Below are 17,895 nucleotides of genomic sequence, written 5' to 3'. Positions count from 1 at the left end.
TATATATATATATATATATGCGCGCGCGTGGGACGTCGGGTAAGTAGGAGTTGTAAAGGGAGGGAATGAGCGCGCAGCGAGCGAGATAGAGACTGAGGGTAAAAGAGAAACGAGTGCTCTCCTCGGAGTGGAAAAAAGACCAGACGAAATTACGAGATTAGATGCCTGCTACCTGTAACGAGAGACTACCTCGATAAAGCAGCGCGCTCTGCGTTAAAGATCCCCGAAACTATCATTCACGCGTGCTTTTTTAATTCGATCCGCGCCCGCGACAACGATCCCCGACGAGTGCCGTCTGCTCGTGATATGGGAGGGATCACTTTTGAAATGCGGTTGTGAATCTTCTCTTTTTTTCCGAAAGATAATTCCAACTAAATTATTTGTCTTGTAGCAAACAAACGGCGAAGGATGTGGGAGGAAAAACAGGGTCATCGCCCATCCACTGTCCCGCGTTAAATCCATTTCGGTGTCGTAATTGTGAAAACTTTGTTCTCTCCCTCCGCGTCGCGTTACAAAACTCACATTTTACATAACGCCGCTTACATACACACACACACACACACACATCGGAGAATATCATCGACGTTTCTCTCGCGCACGGTATTTTGAGCTACGCCCGAGTAGATGAAGAGTCTGAACTCAGTTCACGGAAAAGTCACTTCCCCGGTAGATCCCTTCCCACCCCAACACACAGTCAGGAAAATAATCGAGAAGAGAGAACCGAGAAAATAGCGTCCTTCAATTGCGCGAGAGAAAGCTGAATTAAAAACGTTTCTGTTGTTGTGATTTCGAAACAAATGTGTTGTCGATATTATTAGCGAAAAAAAAAAAAAAGAACTCTCATAAATGTGAATTGAATTAGTTGTGCAAATCTGCAATAAATTATAAATTAACTTTCAAAAGTGGAATGTGTGCGATTCATAGATCTTTATTACGGCTTAATTTTCAGAATTTAATACAAACTTTATTTTGATCAAATTATTTAATATTGATGTTCTGTGCTCTCTCTCTCTCTCTCTCTCTCTCTCTCTCTCTCTCTCTCTCTCTTTGTAATATTTAATCTTAATATTGCGAAAATCTTGTGTTAAATACGAATATTAAAATCGAGAATCGAGAGGGACCTTTAATAGTTAGAGAAAAACTTTATTCAATTTCGAATCGATTATCACAGTGACGTTATCACACATTCCGAAATTTCGTCATCTCAACATAATTATGCGCGAAATCTGATACATTGTCGAACTTGAGGTTTCTCTAATGTATGTTCCTATTCCATCAAATATGCGAGCCTGTATGCACATATATGTATATATCTATATACGCATATGTGGATACGATGTTAAACTCATGCGCGAGGGTGTCGGAGCTTTCGTTTCTCGTGGCTGTTGCTGGTAAGGCGCAGTTGCTCTATTCTCTTGAAACCAGTTTTCCTCCACATGACGGTCGGAGAAGGGCAGACGGAAAGAACGAGAAAGAGAGAGGCGCTGAGAGAAAACGAGAATGAGACGGGAGAAGTGAGCGAACGAGCGAGCGAGCGAGCGAGTAAAGAAGAGAAAAAGAAAGAATGAGAGAGTGAGATGCCTCACGTGTGTATGTATACCCGCATACACACCTACACACATACACGCACACACACAATCTCTCTCTCTCTCTCTCTCGCACACGTTATTCCGTAAGTGCGTGCACGCATACACACACACACACACGCACGTGCGCGCGCGCGCGCGTACGTCAGCTAAACTAGAAAGTTGCTCCGGTCGACGTCGTCGGCCGAAGAAACACCGCTCGAGAGCTAGAGCTACCTTCCTTTCGAATTTCAACCGCGAATATTTTCTACGTATAAACGCCGCGTTGCGCCGCACGCCGTATAACGCGCCGGACATGCGCGCAAACCCGCCCGGAGAACTGCAAAATTCGATCGGCGCGCGCGTTCGCGCCCGCTCGCTCGTACAACGATTCTCTCTCTTGCCACGACGACCACGGTACTCTAGTCCCACGTATAAAACACAACGCGCGGCGATCGAACGCAGGCGTTTTCGAAAGCCCCGTGTATCCGTTCCGTCCGCGTTAGCTCTCTCGCGGAGCGGAGCGGCCGGCGAGCTCGCCACGGATCGGTAGGTGCGATCGATCGAGCGTATATTTGGTCGGAAGCCAAACGATGCGCCATCGCGTATACATAATATACTCTATTGCTACATGTTACACCGGCCGTATGTATTGAACGAAAGATCTTGTTATACGCTTATAATATATTTTGTGTAACATATCTTTTTCGCCTAACGTCGAAACTCACTCACGGTTGTAATTAGAATCGAAGTTTGATTCTCGAGAGAGAGAGAGAGAGAGTAGTATTAAAAAAACAACAAAAATATCAAAAACATGGAGAAAACATTTCTGCGAACGAAGAGAGAGAGAGAGAGAGGTTAACGTTTATTTTAATTTGACCAATCTTCTTGTTTTTGTAAATGAGATTGCCGTAATCTGACGAAATCGTCGGACAATCAACATTAACGGTATATTCACGCACATTTTCGAGAGTGCGTGCGTATATGTATTACCGTTCCGTAAACTCGAATTTCATAACGAGGTACATTGCACCTCCCCATTTGCAAACTGTATATTGAGAGAATAATAATACAAAGTCGCGAAGATCTTCACCCTGTGAAACCGTGGCCACACGGCAACCCCCCCGGTTTCTTGCAAGTAGAAAGTCTGCCAGTAGAAGTATTTCGTTCTACACCGAGGCAACGGGCGACTTCCCGTCGAGGCGAGGCGCGGCGCGGCGAGGCGAGGCGAGACGAGACGAGCTGAGCTGAGCTGAGCTGAAGCGAGCTGCGCCGAGGCAGGCGAGGCGAGGCGAGGCGAGACGAGGCGAGGCGAGGCCTCGGAGCGTGGGTATCAGCACGGAACCGAGTCTACAACGCATTAGCGCGGCGTTGTCACGTTTCGAGGTTCTCTCTTTCTCTCTCTCTCTCTCTTTTTCCCTCTCTCTCCTCTCTCTCTCTCTCTCTCTTTCTCTCTTGTGTTCTCTCGTTCTCTTTATCTTTCTCTCTCTTTTTCTTCTTCTTTTCTCTCTTCGTCTCTCCTTGCCGCTCGTTTCTTTTCCTCCCCCGTCCTCTCCTCGCCCCCTCGCTGCCTGGCAGTTCTGCCTCGTTCTTTCTCTCGACGTCTCTCGCCGTCGCATCGCGCGACGTTGCTGACTCGACTGGCGGGAAAACTGGCTCTTCAAACGGATTTTCCCGCGACAGACGCACACACGGCTTTCGAGATTTCTCGCCGCTTCATCCTGGCTGATTTGTATCCGCTCGCGCGGCCTGGCCATCGGTATTACAGGCGCACATTATCGACCGTCATTAACTTCAACGCCGGGCGCGACATTGAGTCTTCTTCGAGCGACGATACAATTCTGCGCTCCGTTGCGTTAGAATTTTTCGAAAATATTTCTCGCAGCCTCGCGAACAATAGCGTGACCGCGTTCGCGGAGAAAGCGACGCACACGCCGTTCCTTGCTTGTATGGTATATTCACTCGTGCTACAGTCGAAATTACATAAACGTTGTTTTTTTACCTATAAAAAAAATTATTATTATTATTATAGTTTAAAACTCGCGCGCTTTGTACACACACACACATGTTCAAACAAAACTTATAGATTACAAATTCAAAATGCTACGTAATTTCATTACGTGATCGCACTAATTTAACATTTTATAACGACACATTTATAAGTTTAGAAAACAAAGCGACAAAGAGACTAATGATCTTTTGTTTTTCTTTTCAGCATAAAACTAATGAAAGGGAAGATGTTTTGGGCCTAAAGGTAAGCAAGTGTGTTGCAATTACAACTTTATTGTAGTCTTATAGTTTAGATAAAGCTTAAATAAAATTTATAATTTAAAAAATAATTATGAAAAAATAATTTATATTATATATAATTAAACAAATTTCTTTGGTTGCCGGTAAAATAGAAAATATCGCGCGGTGATAGTATGTGATACGGTAGATTTGGGGCATTTCGATAAAAGAGACCATGTCTATTATATTGTCTTTTGTGTCAAGCGTGACGCCAGCAGCTCTCCGACCGCGCGCCGGAAAGCAAATGGGAAGCTAATGACAGAAAACAAGAATACATTAGACAGTCCGATTCTAAGAGACTTTTGCGAAATTTACCTCGTAGACGTGCATTTTCTCCCGCGTTTCTCGGCGAAGTGCAATTTAGGAAGGACCTGTCCTTCGCAGTCTCCATCCACCGCGCGATTAACCTCGTTTGCCTCCGATATTGCGAGCGATAACCCTGACCATGGGCACTATTCGAGCAGATCGTAGCGCGATTTGACGAATTAATTAAAAGGACATAATGGTCGGGTGAATTAATACAAGATGAACAAAGAGAATTGCGTTAATATACAGATACATATTTTATATTTTACATTATTCTCTTCCCTAACGTGTTAAAACTCTCTGTTCGCTTTGTCTGATACCTCTCGATCGAATTTCTACTACATCGGTATCACAGATATTTTTTAATCGAATTTTATTTTTCCTCGCGCGTTACTCGCGCACAGTGAGGTGTTCTTTTGTCTTATAAATAACGATATTAAAACAAAAAACTCGCGCGCCGCGCTACAGCAAGAAGATATTTCGTTTTCTCTTTTCTCTTCAAGAGAGACATAAGAACCACCATGCTTTTGAAAATAAACACACGAAACAGTTTGGTGGAATTCGCGCAAGCGAAATTCGCAAAGTTCTAGTACGATTGTGATACACAGTCTCTCGCTTTCCAAGCTCTCTCGGCGTCATCTCTTCGAGTTGCTCCCGAGGTTCGTCCGCTCGACGCGTCCTGTGACTTTGAAAATAGAAAGTCACTTTGAAAATAGGCTCCGAAATATGCGCGCCTGGTTGAACCCTCCCGTCGTCTCTCGGCCGAGAAGAAGACGAGGAAGAAGAGGAAGAAGCCGATGAGAAGAGAAGGAGGATCGCGAGATGAGGACGAGGTGGCGTGCGGGGCGGATGGACGACGCGGTTTTAGACTACGGACTCGGCGCGTCGGCGTCGGGTTAAAAATAACAGTAACACAGCGGCGGAGCCGGTCCTCGTCGTCGTCTACACCGTCCACGTCGCATTTACCGCTGCTGCTTGCCGCCGCCGCTGCTGTTGCTGCTGTTGTTGCCTGCTGCTGGCTCGTATCTTCCACCGCTAAGCTGGACGGCGATATCGATGACGCTACCACGTCGTTGCGACATAGCCTTGAGCGCGCGCTGCTGCGCGTCACGCCGAAGACTAGAAGCGAAGTCGCATCGCGTTTCGAATTTTTTTTTTTTTTTTTTTTTTTGCGCAGGAATTCTAATGTCTCTTTTTCTCTCTTTCTCTTCGTTGACTACTCTGGGTTTTTATCGCTTCCACTCTCAGCAGTCACGTAGTGTAATAATTTCGGAGTTTCCCGTCTGAGTCTCATTCTCTCTCCCTCTGTCTTTCTCTCTCTCTCTCGAGGTTCACGTGTTATTTGTCAGAACGAATTTACAGATCTTGATGACGAATTGTCACGTTCCTGTTTGTGCGCGAAAGTTTTGCACCGGGATAAAGCTGAACAAATTTGTTAGCGGTATATATCGTCCCGTGCGCTTTTTCTGAAACAGAAATTATTTAAACTCGCAACTTCTCTCTTTCTCTATGATGTATTCGCAGACTTGCAGGCGTAAACTTGACAGACGATATCTGTCACAGTCTTTTCCTCTGTCATCAGTCATTCGCTTGTTAGTATCGTCGTCGTAAAACAAACGTGTGTGTCGAGTTTTGCTATTTCGCGCGAATTTACAAAATATATTTCTCGCGGTTACTCGCCAGATTAATATCTTCGCTATCGATTCGTCATTTACAATCGCGCGAGTGTCGATTTATGTGTTTTTGGTAAGATTGTATTTGAAATCTACGACATTCACACATATCGTGAATCGAGATTCGAGATCTCGGCGCCGCGCGCGATCAACGGATTCTCTTCGCAACGGATGAGACGAATTTTATTTTTGTACCGCGGTGGCGTCCCGCGACCCCGATGCCACCGTCTCTCTCACATGCCACCCTCTCTCTGTATATCGCGCATGCTGGCCTAACGCCGCGGCTGACACTCGTAAATTCACAAACCTCCGCGCGCTACTATTGCCCCGGGACGCTTTGATAATCGCGAACGTCGCGTGCCGAACGGACGGACTCCGCGAGGCGAGGAATATATTCGGCGGAGAGTTCTCGCAACATTTTCTCCTCGCGAGAGGAGACGTGTGAAATTATTTCACAACTTATTTATTTCTAATAAAAGCTCGTCTTTATAATAAATCAGTTTCAACGTTTTCTTCTCTCGTATGTGTTTCGCGAAAACTGCCAGCGCGGCGCTTGGAATAATTGCGAAAGCGCGCGCTGTTTTGAGCGTGCGATTTCGCCCGCTTGCTCGCTCGCTCGCTCGCTCGCTCGCTTGAGCGAGGCATGCGGCTAGGAATAGTCCGGACAGGATACGGGAACAGTTACCGACATTGGCGTCAGGGCCAACGTTACCCGAGGCGATCGGGCAAGGACGGTACCGCTACGGGCAAAGATCGTCTTCCATTGCTCGCATCTTCTTCCTCCCGCAGGAATTCGTGACGTGAAAAATCACGTTTTTCTTTCGCGCGGAAATTCACCGGCGATTCCACACGCAGGGGACGTCTTGCGTGTCCTACTACTACGTGTGGCGGACCGAGCCTTGCGGATCTTTGGGAAAAGCGAGAAAATAACGCGGCGAAGTCGTTCGCTCGGAACGGATGCGATATCTATCGGCATTAGATTCGCAGAGAAAGGCATATCGAGGTTTCCTGCCTTCGATGCTCTCTGATAGATTCGAGGTTGATTCTCTTGCAGAATATTCGAATACGGAATATATACTTCTCTCTTTTTTTTTTTTTTTTTTTTTTTTTCATTTCACATCTTGAAATATCTCTTTGCTTCTCTCAGATAAAACGTCCGATCGAAATGAAATCAAGTTCTTATTCGTGTCTGTGTTTATCGTTGTCAGTTTTCGGACGTAACGCGATTAAGAGTCCGCGTCCGAGTCCCGCTCGTATTCGAGGCATTACATCGCGAATTGTCTCCGCCGACAAATAGGCGAACTCTCATTTCCATGACTAATATTCGTCCGATCCAAATATTGGCAACGCGCGATCGATCGTGGGTAAATAAAGCCCGCGAGGCGAGTACTCCCTCCCCTCCGACATCGAGAATCGGCAACGATATAGGACGACACTCCTAGATCCGACCGAACGTACGGACGTGCGGAGGTCGTTGAATCCCATTAAGCGGTACCTCTCTCGCCGATCGTTTCTGCTGTCGACCACCTGTACGCGGACGTTCTTTTCGACCGATGTCTCCGCATCCGTGTCTCCCCTTACTCCTCTCGTGCAACACACGCTCGGCACGATGTTGCGTCGACGAAAGAGGAGGTAAACCGTTCAGGATGAGAGCGATTATACTCTTCATCGTCGTCGTCGTCGTCGTCGTCGTCGTCGTAGTCGTCGTAGTCTTCTTGATCGTCGACATCGTCATTGCAGTTGAATATCGCACACACCACGGCTGTAATATTGCATTCTCCTTTTCTCATGTAGCTAATGCGGCCACACCTTTCACCAACACCCAGCCTGACGGGCTTCGGCCCGACCAGCGCGTACGCTACCTAGCTCAGCTAGGTTAGAGCTGGATGACTTGGCTTTGCTTGCGATCGGAACAGCCAGGCGCGGTCGCACGACTCGCTCGCTCGCTGCGACCGGCTGTATGACGACTATTCGCGCGCGTCTTGAGAGTCGTCTAACAGTAAAGTCTTTCTCTCGCTTTGTTCCATCGTCGCACGGCTCTCCGACAATCGGAGAGATAGAGAGACGCCTCGCAGAATTTTCATTATGATCCCACGTTACTTACGGGAAGTAAGCGAGCGACTGATCTGACGATTTCAAGAAAATTATAACTCTTGAAAAAATGCGCGCTCTTACGTTTCGCGGATATTTAAAAAATCGAATCTCGCGAAATCGATCGAAAAAGTAAACCGAAATGGTTGATGCCTCGGATTTAAACAGTTCGAACTGAATCAACGAATCGATCGATCCCCAATATCCGAAATAACTCGAGAAGTTTAAATGTCAAGGAAATTTTTTCGCGCAAATGTCATTATCGTACACAGCTGAGTTTTTCCACCTCTCGAGTCTTTAAGTATACAAAATAAAAAAGCTTTCACATATTGTCTTTTTATTTTTCAACGATTTTTAAAATTCACTTTAATAAGTGTAACCTTAGTTTTTTAAAGTTTTTTACGGATTATAATAATACAATAGTACGACATTTCTCAAGAGCTTTACAATACTACAAGAAAATCTCCAAAGAATACTTAAGTTTATGCGAAGGTTCAGGCATTCCTAAAAGTTTTAGGGTTTTCGAAAGGTTTCTTTCCGAGTAGCTGTCGTATATAATTCCTAAAGGTTCCGTTCTCTTTGACTCTTTTGCGTTTTTTTTTTCTCCTTTTCTAAATCTTTTCGAATGTTTTGAATCGTTATTGTTTATAAAATATTTATTTTCACCAAGACTACATTTTTTATTACGAAGACTCTTATCAAATTTCTCTTTTCACAGATCATCGTCATGTTTTTTTCTCTTTTCTCAGTGTTTTTAGAATCACGTCGTAAGAATATATCTCTGTCAGAAATTAAAACGCAACATTTTACAACTTTATAAAGTAAAAATAATACACAGCCTTACGTTGTGTTATTGTTCGAATATCGTCTAATAAGAGCTTATCTCACATTTATTTTTACAGTAGAATATTACGCAATCGTTCCGGATCTAATTAGCTAATTGGCATAGTTACGTTATCGCGATAAAGCGCGAAGTGTCTCCGCGACGAAATAATCAGCCGATCGTCCTGCGGGATCCGCTCTTGCAAGAGAGCGGTAGAGCTAGCTGAAAGGGTCTTTTTCTGCCGCTGCCTCGACGATCCGAACAAAAAGGACCGAGTCCTACCCGGGGACCTTCGGTATAAAAGATTCCAACCCTCGTTCCCTTGTCTCCCTTTGGATGGTGTGTAAGGGTCCTTTACCCCAGAGTCCAAATTCAACCTGGTCTTTCCAGCCTTCGCTGGATAGTTCAACCATAAGGCTTTCGGTGTGTCATTGCTCGTACACTACTGCACGCTGATTGTTTCTATTATTCTCAAGTGTATCTGCGTTACGTAGTAGAAACGTTGCTCGAGAGACAAAAATAGCAAAACATCGCGTTTTTTCATTAATTAAAAACTTTCCGAAAGTCACTTACCTTGATAAGCTCCTTCTTTTTTTTTTTTTTTTAATATATAGAAATATAAAAAACTATTGTACGCGATATATATTATACAATATGTCAAAACGAAAAAGAATGTAGTGCATTTAAGAAACTTTTCGTTTCCTTCGGTATATATTTTAAAGTCTTCTTTCGAAAAGCATAGACATATATATATATATCTTCTGCGTCTTTGTGAAAATGTTTCTTCTTTACAAGAGAGACCTGAATGAGAATCTCTGAGTTTTTATTGTCGGCTCTTCACGAAACCTTGCCATGGTGCGCCCTTACGTCCGACCCTCGTCAAGACATCGTGACCCAAGCACGGACTATCGTCCGTATTTCTTACCTGGGTCCAGGTATTGGACAAGGCCCAGGCCCCCCACAAGTAGGTAAGGGACTGCTTTCCCGACACGCATCGAATTCTTGGTGATTTCGAAGTTTTCGAACGTGACTAGAAGAAAAGAACGTGACTAGAAGTGCAAGACAGGTTTTGACTAATTTGTTTGCGCTAAACAGCATAAACTTATCATTATGAATGCAAAACGACTATTCTAACGATGCTAATTTGATAATGTAATGATTATGAGTTATTCAGACTTCATTTGTTAAAAATGTAAAACGCGTTGTATGTAAATGTGTTTGTTAAAAATAAAACTAAGAAAAACAAAGAAAAAGAGAGAAAAGAAAAGCTTTTCCTAAGCTGATATTAAATAAAAAGAAATTCATAAGAATTGAAACAGTTTCCGAATTTGAAAACGCAAACAAAGATTAATATTTCATAGATATTTTTTAGTAAATCGGTAGAAATTATTATCATTTAGAATTTAAAATCTTTAATTTTTAATACATAACAAATGTGTTATTTTTCCGTGGCAATTTTTTATGATAATTTTATCGCTGTGAAATAAATCAATCTCAAAAGAAATTGATCCAACGATTTGATCAAAAATACGTACGCTCAGTAATTCTACTCCGAGAGACACAAGCCTCAATGCTGTATCAAGTATTCTCGCCTACGATTTAGTACCGAAACTGCTCGTAATTTAGCGCGCGTTCTTAGTCACACGTCGATTCATCGCTCTCGCAAGTGGAGAGCGTTCGCATATGCGCGAACCAGACGCGTGTCCATTGTTGACCGTCCGGCACCTGCTACGTACGAACTGTCCACTTGTCCTTTTCCTCTTCTCTCTCTCCTTCGAGTGTCCCACGGACATCGTAAACTTCATCCCGCGCGCCCACTCGTCAGGCACGAACAGGTTTCGCGCGCGCTCTTGCCTCACTCGTTTCGATCTCCCTCTTTTGCTTGACTCTTCCTTCATTTCTTTTCTCTCTTCGTCTGTTTTGCTTCTCATCTCTAACGTGAACCTTAGGTGTTCTATTTTAACCCCGTCGTCCGTACAAAAAGAAAAAAACAACCGGGGAAGGGGGGATTTCACGATTCGCTTCGTTGCCGTTTCGCAGTCGATTAAAAACAAGTGGAAATACGTTCTCATTGTCAGTATATTTGTGATTATTTGTTATTTAATAGGTTTTTTGTGATATTGTTGTAAAACTTGTAAAACGCTTTATTTTAATTACAATGGGATTACTGAAAACTTTTAAACTGCTCGTTTTAACCGCACGCTTCTGTTGTACGGTGTTGTCGAAAAAAATGAGTTGAAAATTTGTCGAAGGATCCACGAACGACAGAACAGTCTATATCGATAAAACACCTCGCATGTCATTCAGCAAGTGTATATTGAGCACGGTGTCCCGAGATAAACTGCTTTACAGCTTTACCGTGACTGATCGCACCGTTCCATTCATAGACGAGTCAATCGATGAGTCTCTCTCTCTCTCTCTCTCTCTCTTCATCGAAACCGAAAATATATGAAATAAAAACCTCGCGAGTCCACATGACGCTGAGTGACGCACACGCTAAAGGGTGAGAACAGAGGAAGGGAGAATATGGGACTAGGGTGGAACGAGGGGGAAGGACGTAGCGCGTAAGCAGGAAGACGCCACGTTGAAAAATCCGGCGCAGTGCAAAAAATGTATCGGAAAGGGAGAGTATATGTATACATATATATATCTATATATATACGTATATATGCTCACGCACATACACACCCCGACACTCCCACGCGAAGGGATGGCCCACCATTGCCCGACATATGGCCCTCTTTTTCAGCCATCGCTGCCGCATGCGTCTCCGCTTTCCCACACGGCGAAGGTACAGCCACCCGCGTGAGCGCGCGCGCGCGTATATGTGTGTGTGTGTGTTTGTCTGTGTACGCGCGCGTGTATGCGTGCGCGTATGCACGGCGATGCCCGCACGGATGCATCCGTCAAGCTGTTTGAGTTCTCGATGGAACAAAGGGGAAGTTTGCCTTGACGCGAATCGCCTCCGATGAGTCGAGTTCGCTTTGATTTGTTAGATTTTTTAAATGTAAAAATTTTTATAATATTCTTTTCCAAAACCCTATTCACCATAAATTTGTAAACGGTTTATTCGCCTCTTTCATTAATTAGTTCGAAAAACTTTGCCATTTTTTAGACATGATTGATTAATATATATATATATATATATATAAATTATCGACGAGTCTCTTTTACGAGATGTCACGATTTAATGAACTCGTTACGTTGCTGTACTAATTTTGCAGTTAGAGTAGATTTGCCACATGGTTCACGGTCGAAGTATTCTCACTATCGTCCAAACAAATTGAGACATCACGAGGGATACGCGCAAACCTTTGACTCCAGCAGAACTGGCACGGACCAATTAACGTTCTTCAGGGTGACATTTTCCGTCGCCTTATTTCGGACGATCCTGACGTCCCTTTTCCTCCGATTTACCAGATCCTTTTTTTTTCTAGCTTCTTCGTTTCTGCTTCTCATCTCGGATCGCCCTCTCTTTCGCCGGCGTCTCTCAATTTTCCGTCCTCGAATTTTTCGTTCCCTCCCTCATTTACTTTCTTTCTCTCTCTTTTTCCTCTCTCAATCTCCCTCTCGATTCCAGTCCCCACCTAAGTCCCCGGTTTTCGGAGTAGAACCCTTCGTTCAGAACACCGCAGATGTCGCGCGCCCCTATAGATAGTATCAGTAGCTCTCAGTTTGGAGTTTTGCGCAAAAAACCACGTGTCCTTGTCAGTCAGTCCAGAATTCGCAACATTGTTGTAACGTAAAAACGGTTCTCAACACACCAAAATCTTTTGTCTACTTCTTTTTCATCAAAAAAATGTCACATATATTATTGTCCACGTGTGCGATAATATATAATCGTGAAAAATACATAATCAAGAAGGAAGATTTTTTTATCATCTTTTTTTTTTGTATATTATGTAAAATATAAATCAAGTGACACTTTCTTATAAATGTCATCGCGCACAATTATTTTTTAATCGCGTGAGATAGAAGTGTTATGAAATGCTTTCCGAGGAAACGTGCACGTGCGCGTTTATCAAGCGCGAACGAGATAATCGTGGATCGGACGAATGAGAGGCACTGGGGACCAGGGGAGCCGACCCTCCGTTTTCGGGCGACCTTCCTTTATTCATCCCCTAATGTAGGCCCGACTGACGCGTAGGCCTCTCCTCCTCGTCGCTCTCCGTATATAGGGTAGGATATCCCACCGGTCGGGAGGCATATATACGCGCGTTATGTACGTTAGGTACATAGAGAAGGGCGCGCGAGAGTAGGTAGGTATCTACGTGCGGGAGAGATCGCCTACGCGCTTTCGAGCGAGCGGGGTGCCTCGGGGGTTGGCGGAGGAGTGAATGAGCGAGCCGGCGTCGCCTATTGGGTAGTTACCGTCGAGACGCATCGAAACAACCCCCCCGTGTTTCCCCCCTCGAACCACAGTCCCTTCTACGACGGCCGATTCGTACACGTGCCCGTCGTCCCTCGGGGATGAAGCCACGCAGACTCTCGAGCGCGCCTTTCGCGCGCCCGAAGATGACGTATCATCCTTATGCCGTTCTCCCGAGCCGCGTGTCACCGAAAAAGGCCAGCGCTGTCTCGGGCTGTATATCTGTATAGCGTTGGCCGTAGTTTTTTTTGCGGACTTGGGAACTTTTTCGGAGACAGAAAAAAAAAACAAACTTCTCTGAAATAACTTTGATCGTAGAATAATATAAAATGTAGACTCTTGTTTCGCGCGAAGTAAAAGTATTTTATTTTAAGAGACACGCTGGTTAATTATCTAACAGAAAAATAACTGTTATATTTTGTACTAATTCGCGAACCTTGCAACATCGAATTAATTTGTCACAAAAAAAAAACACTACCTTGAGCACAAGTAACACTTATATAAAATATCTTAAAAAATAAATAAAGATCAAACTGCATCTTTAATTGCAAAAATATAAGACGCGCGACGATTTATGTAGAAAGAAGAAAATAAGTGTTTCGTTTTCTGTCTGTTGAGAGAATTTTATCAATTATCCGTAATTATTCGCTGAGAAGATTGTTTTAATGGGCGCCGCGGTATGAAACAGGTCGCGCGTTCCAGGGTTGAGCAGCGGGAATAGCAGCAAGAAATTTTCGTTCTTAACGTCTTAACCGCCTTGAACGAGCGAAGTCCTTGAAGCCTGAAGCCGGTCGAGCGGCGCGACGCGGCGCAGTACAATCTTATCCACGCGCGTTGCGATAGCGCGTAGCTAATCTGCCGTGGACTTTACTCCGCTAAACTTTGTCGACGTTTGGGTCAGTCTCCAGAATAGCGGCAAATTTCAACGTCAGGGAAACGTTCTTCGGCTGCGTAATCGACAATATATGCGAAAAGTTTTCTTTTATTATATAAATTTTATACATATAATTTGTATATGTACACACACACAGATACGAATATACACGACGAGCTGTTAAATATATTGTAGGTTACATTTGCGTCGCGCTAAACGTAACGATCCGGTAGAGCGATAGTGTTCCGACCTTGGCCCAGGTTCATGTAAAACCCGAGGTCCTCCGGTCGTGTTGCCGAGGACATTTGTCAAATCGGGACGTTCGATCCAGTTATATGTGCACGTGATAGCTCGTGAGACGAAAGGGAAATGTCAGGATGCTGATGACTTTTTATATCAAAACGCGTAAAGAAGTAAAAAGAAAAAAAAACGAGAGAGATATATGCGCAATGATCTCTTCAAGTCGATTTAAAAACATTATTATATATTTACTATTTAAATTATTTTGGAATTTATGATTTTGAATTTTTTTAAATTTTAAACACAACACGTGTGTTTATATCCGCAATTAATAATTTAATAATTTTTAATAATTGATTAGAATTGTTTTCGCGGTCAAAAATATTTAATCTCGGAAACATTATTTAATCTCAGAAATTAAATTGCAAAAAACCTACATAATGCACGAAAATAAAATAAAAAATAAATCAACTTCAAATTTTTCATCGAAAACAATTACGAAGTGAATAAAATATATAACGTGGGAGAAGAAAGCAAGACGATGTGTCGCAAGTAACACACTATGTACATACAACTTTTAAGAGATATACAAACGTATAATAATAAATAAGTGTCTAAAAAGGGAACTTGTTCCTATTTGGTTTAAAAAAAAAAAAAAAGCGAAATTCTTTCCGTAACTCGTTCTCCGTGCAGATTTGCGTGTCTTCTTGTAAAAATACTTTCCATCCACGCACGAGAGAGAGAGAGAGAGCAAGAGAGAGAGAGAGAGAGAGGAGAGAGAGAAAGATATATAGAGAGAAACGCAACCGAGCGAGTCCTTTCGACATATTCCGCTCGCTCGCATCGCCCGGAGCTCGCCTTGTTGTTGCCTCGTCCGATAGCGGCGTGCTCCGGCTGTTTGTGCCGTCTCGCAATTTCTCCGCGCGGCGCCGCCACCGTCGAGTCCCCTTTCGAAAATAACACACGGTCGGTTGACGTCATGCTGTCATGACCACCGTGGCGCGCCAACGTCGCTTGACGTTGTATGTATGTATGCGGCGCAGAAAACTCGCGCGCATGTGCATATACGTACATATATGTATAATTATATATATATATGTATATGTGCACATACACACACATATACATAAGAGTATTATTCATAACACACATCATATATATATACAATATATACTACCAGCTCTCTCGCGCTTGTGTTCTTCCATCGCGTGTGCGCGCGTCATTGCCGATATCAACGACAAACACACACACACACGCACACGTGTACGCGCGCCTGACACATACACCGACTACTTTTATCTATCCGACGACTGGTCTCTCGGTCGACTCAGCCTTCGAAGCGCGTTTGTGCGCAGGGCCGGAAAGGAGAGTGGATTTAGAAATATAAATATATATACAATATAATATATATATATATATATATATGTATACATATATAAAGAATGCCAACGCACACAAGTAGATTCTCGATCATTTAAGTCTTACATTACAAAACTATAAGTGTATCAATGTGTGACTCAAGATCTTTTCTTTCCTCTATATGGAATTTTTTTACAGGATTTCGATAAATAAATTTACGTGGTTTTTCCGTTAAAAATTAAACAAACATTACGAGTAATGAGTCACGCATGGTCGACCGAGGATTGAGTATGTCAGAGGACGGGGAGCGAGAAAAAAGAAAGAGAAAAATATTGAAGTTCGAAAGAACGGGCTTTTTGTCTGTGCCTCTCTGACACATGCTGATACCACGACGTTTATCGTATCGTTAAAGTATCGTGAACGTTTTCACTAATGGAACGTTTATGGCGGCTATATTATTCAACAGTTAATGCCGGGGCCCCGATTGGTCAAATCCCCGGACCATTATATATTGTATTTAGGCTCTCTCTCTCTCTCGAAGTATAAAACTCTCGTAGTCCCTCGTATAAATTTGTTTGTTTGTGAATTGGCATTTAATGGAAGTGTTGAATTGATGTGGTCTCGATTTGATCTCATTGCGATAAGTTACGAGAAGAGAGAGAGAGAGAGAGAGAGAGAGAGAGAGAGAGAGAGAGAGAGAGAGAGANAGAGAGAGAGAGAGAGAGAGAGAGAGAGAGAGAGAGAGAGAGAGAGAGAGAGAAAGAGAGAGAGCACTTGCGGGACTTTAAAAACCTGAAATACACAACATGAAGAAGCGTGCGGCCCCGATATTCCACAACAGTAAATAATAAACAACTTTTTGATACATGATGTAACTCCGTGAAGTAACGCGAAGCTCGCGTATAAAATCAGAGAATAAGAGAACTTCTATTTAACTCAATTATTTAATACGGTGTCCCCACACGTAAGTACGTCTTATTACGAAATTTAAATAGTAAACTCTGTCTGGAGCAGAATTGTGTTATATCTCGCGATATATTTCTCTCGTGACTGTAATTACTCTCTTAGCCGAATTCCCCGAATCAACTAATCATCGTTTACGAAAGTCCAGATACGCGAATGTCTTGGGTACGGCAGTATCCAACGTCGGCACTGCCGCGAGATAGCTGGCTTCGACTCGGCTCGACGCGGCAAACATTACCTCATCGCCTGGCAGAGCCGGATCCACCGCGAACCTTCTCCACTTAGGATTTTACTAGCCGCGCGCGCCGTTACTGCCTTGCGCCACTGTTGTGTGTTGGCCGCTCGCGCGCGTCACGCTCACAAAAACGCGTTCCTTTCCTTCAGTTCCCGCGAACGTACACCACGTTCATATTATATGTATATTCCCCGAACTTTTGTCGCGACTTGGCACTACGTGTTGCGTTACATGTATTTGCTCTCGCCAGCCCCCTTGCCGTAAGATCGTTGACCAATCTCTGTACCGGCGACGGCGCTTTATCGTCGTCATTGCCGTTTCTTGCTCATTACGCGAAACCGTTCTCGCGATTGGACGCTTTGCCTCGCGCCAGCGACAATTCGCGCGTGAATTGTAGAACTTATCTAGTCTCTTATATATATATATATATATCTCTTTCTCTTTGCATCTTTACTCTGTACGCTTTTGCGTACCAATAGTTAGATTTATACGCGAAGTGCATAGTCCGGATGTTTTGTCGCACGTGGAAATAAAAATTCAAATTCGCGCGCACTTCGGAAAGTGCCACTTCTACGAGATTGTTGCGGAATTTTGTCAATTCTTTTCCCATCGCGACGTTATTATTGAATTATTATTTACTGGTCTAATCAAATCGCGCGCGCGCGCATCAATCAGCTTTCTCGTCGTCCGATTATTAGTCGGATTCGTCGCGAAGTTTCTCCACTTCCACAGTCCACTTGCATCTGTTGTTTATCGATTTATAACGACGCGACGAATTCTTTTTGGCGCGATCTCCGCGCGCTCGCGAACTTTTCGACGTTTTATGCGGTTATCGATGTCCCATAACGCGCTATATTTTTCAGTATATATATATATTCGTCTGCAGTTCGAACCGCGATAAAACTTGCTCGGTTTGTTGTGTGTGTTTTCGTTATTCTTCCCTCGCTCGCTTGACGCCTGTTGCTCTCGCTCGCTCGGCGAATCCCAGTCGTTTTATCACTTGACGTCAAAGTTGCGCCTGCTACACGCGTAGCGAAATCTATCACTTCCTTCATAGTTAAGCGCGATATCGGAGTGACTTATATGCATTCCGAGTTCGCGGAAAACT

General features: G+C 43.7%; 1 protein-coding gene across 2 annotated transcripts in view; it reads left to right on the top strand.

Annotated features, from left to right (window-relative positions):
* The window catches only part of LOC109852033 (basic-leucine zipper transcription factor A-like), an 83,074-nt gene that overhangs the window by 57,424 nt on the left and 7,755 nt on the right, over positions 1 to 17,895 (top strand). For both annotated transcript variants that reach the window (XM_020422805.1, XM_020422806.1), the window contains one exon: positions 3,781 to 3,819. In XM_020422805.1, the coding sequence (XP_020278394.1) occupies positions 3,781 to 3,819 (39 nt within the window). The remainder of the gene's footprint in view (positions 1 to 3,780; positions 3,820 to 17,895) is intronic.

Source organism: Pseudomyrmex gracilis, unplaced genomic scaffold (genome assembly GCF_002006095.1).
Source record: "Pseudomyrmex gracilis isolate BER0280 unplaced genomic scaffold, ASM200609v1 scaffold_24, whole genome shotgun sequence".
In the NCBI taxonomy this organism is placed as follows: Eukaryota; Metazoa; Arthropoda; class Insecta; order Hymenoptera; family Formicidae; genus Pseudomyrmex; species Pseudomyrmex gracilis.
This window is presented reverse-complemented; position numbering and strand designations above follow the sequence as displayed.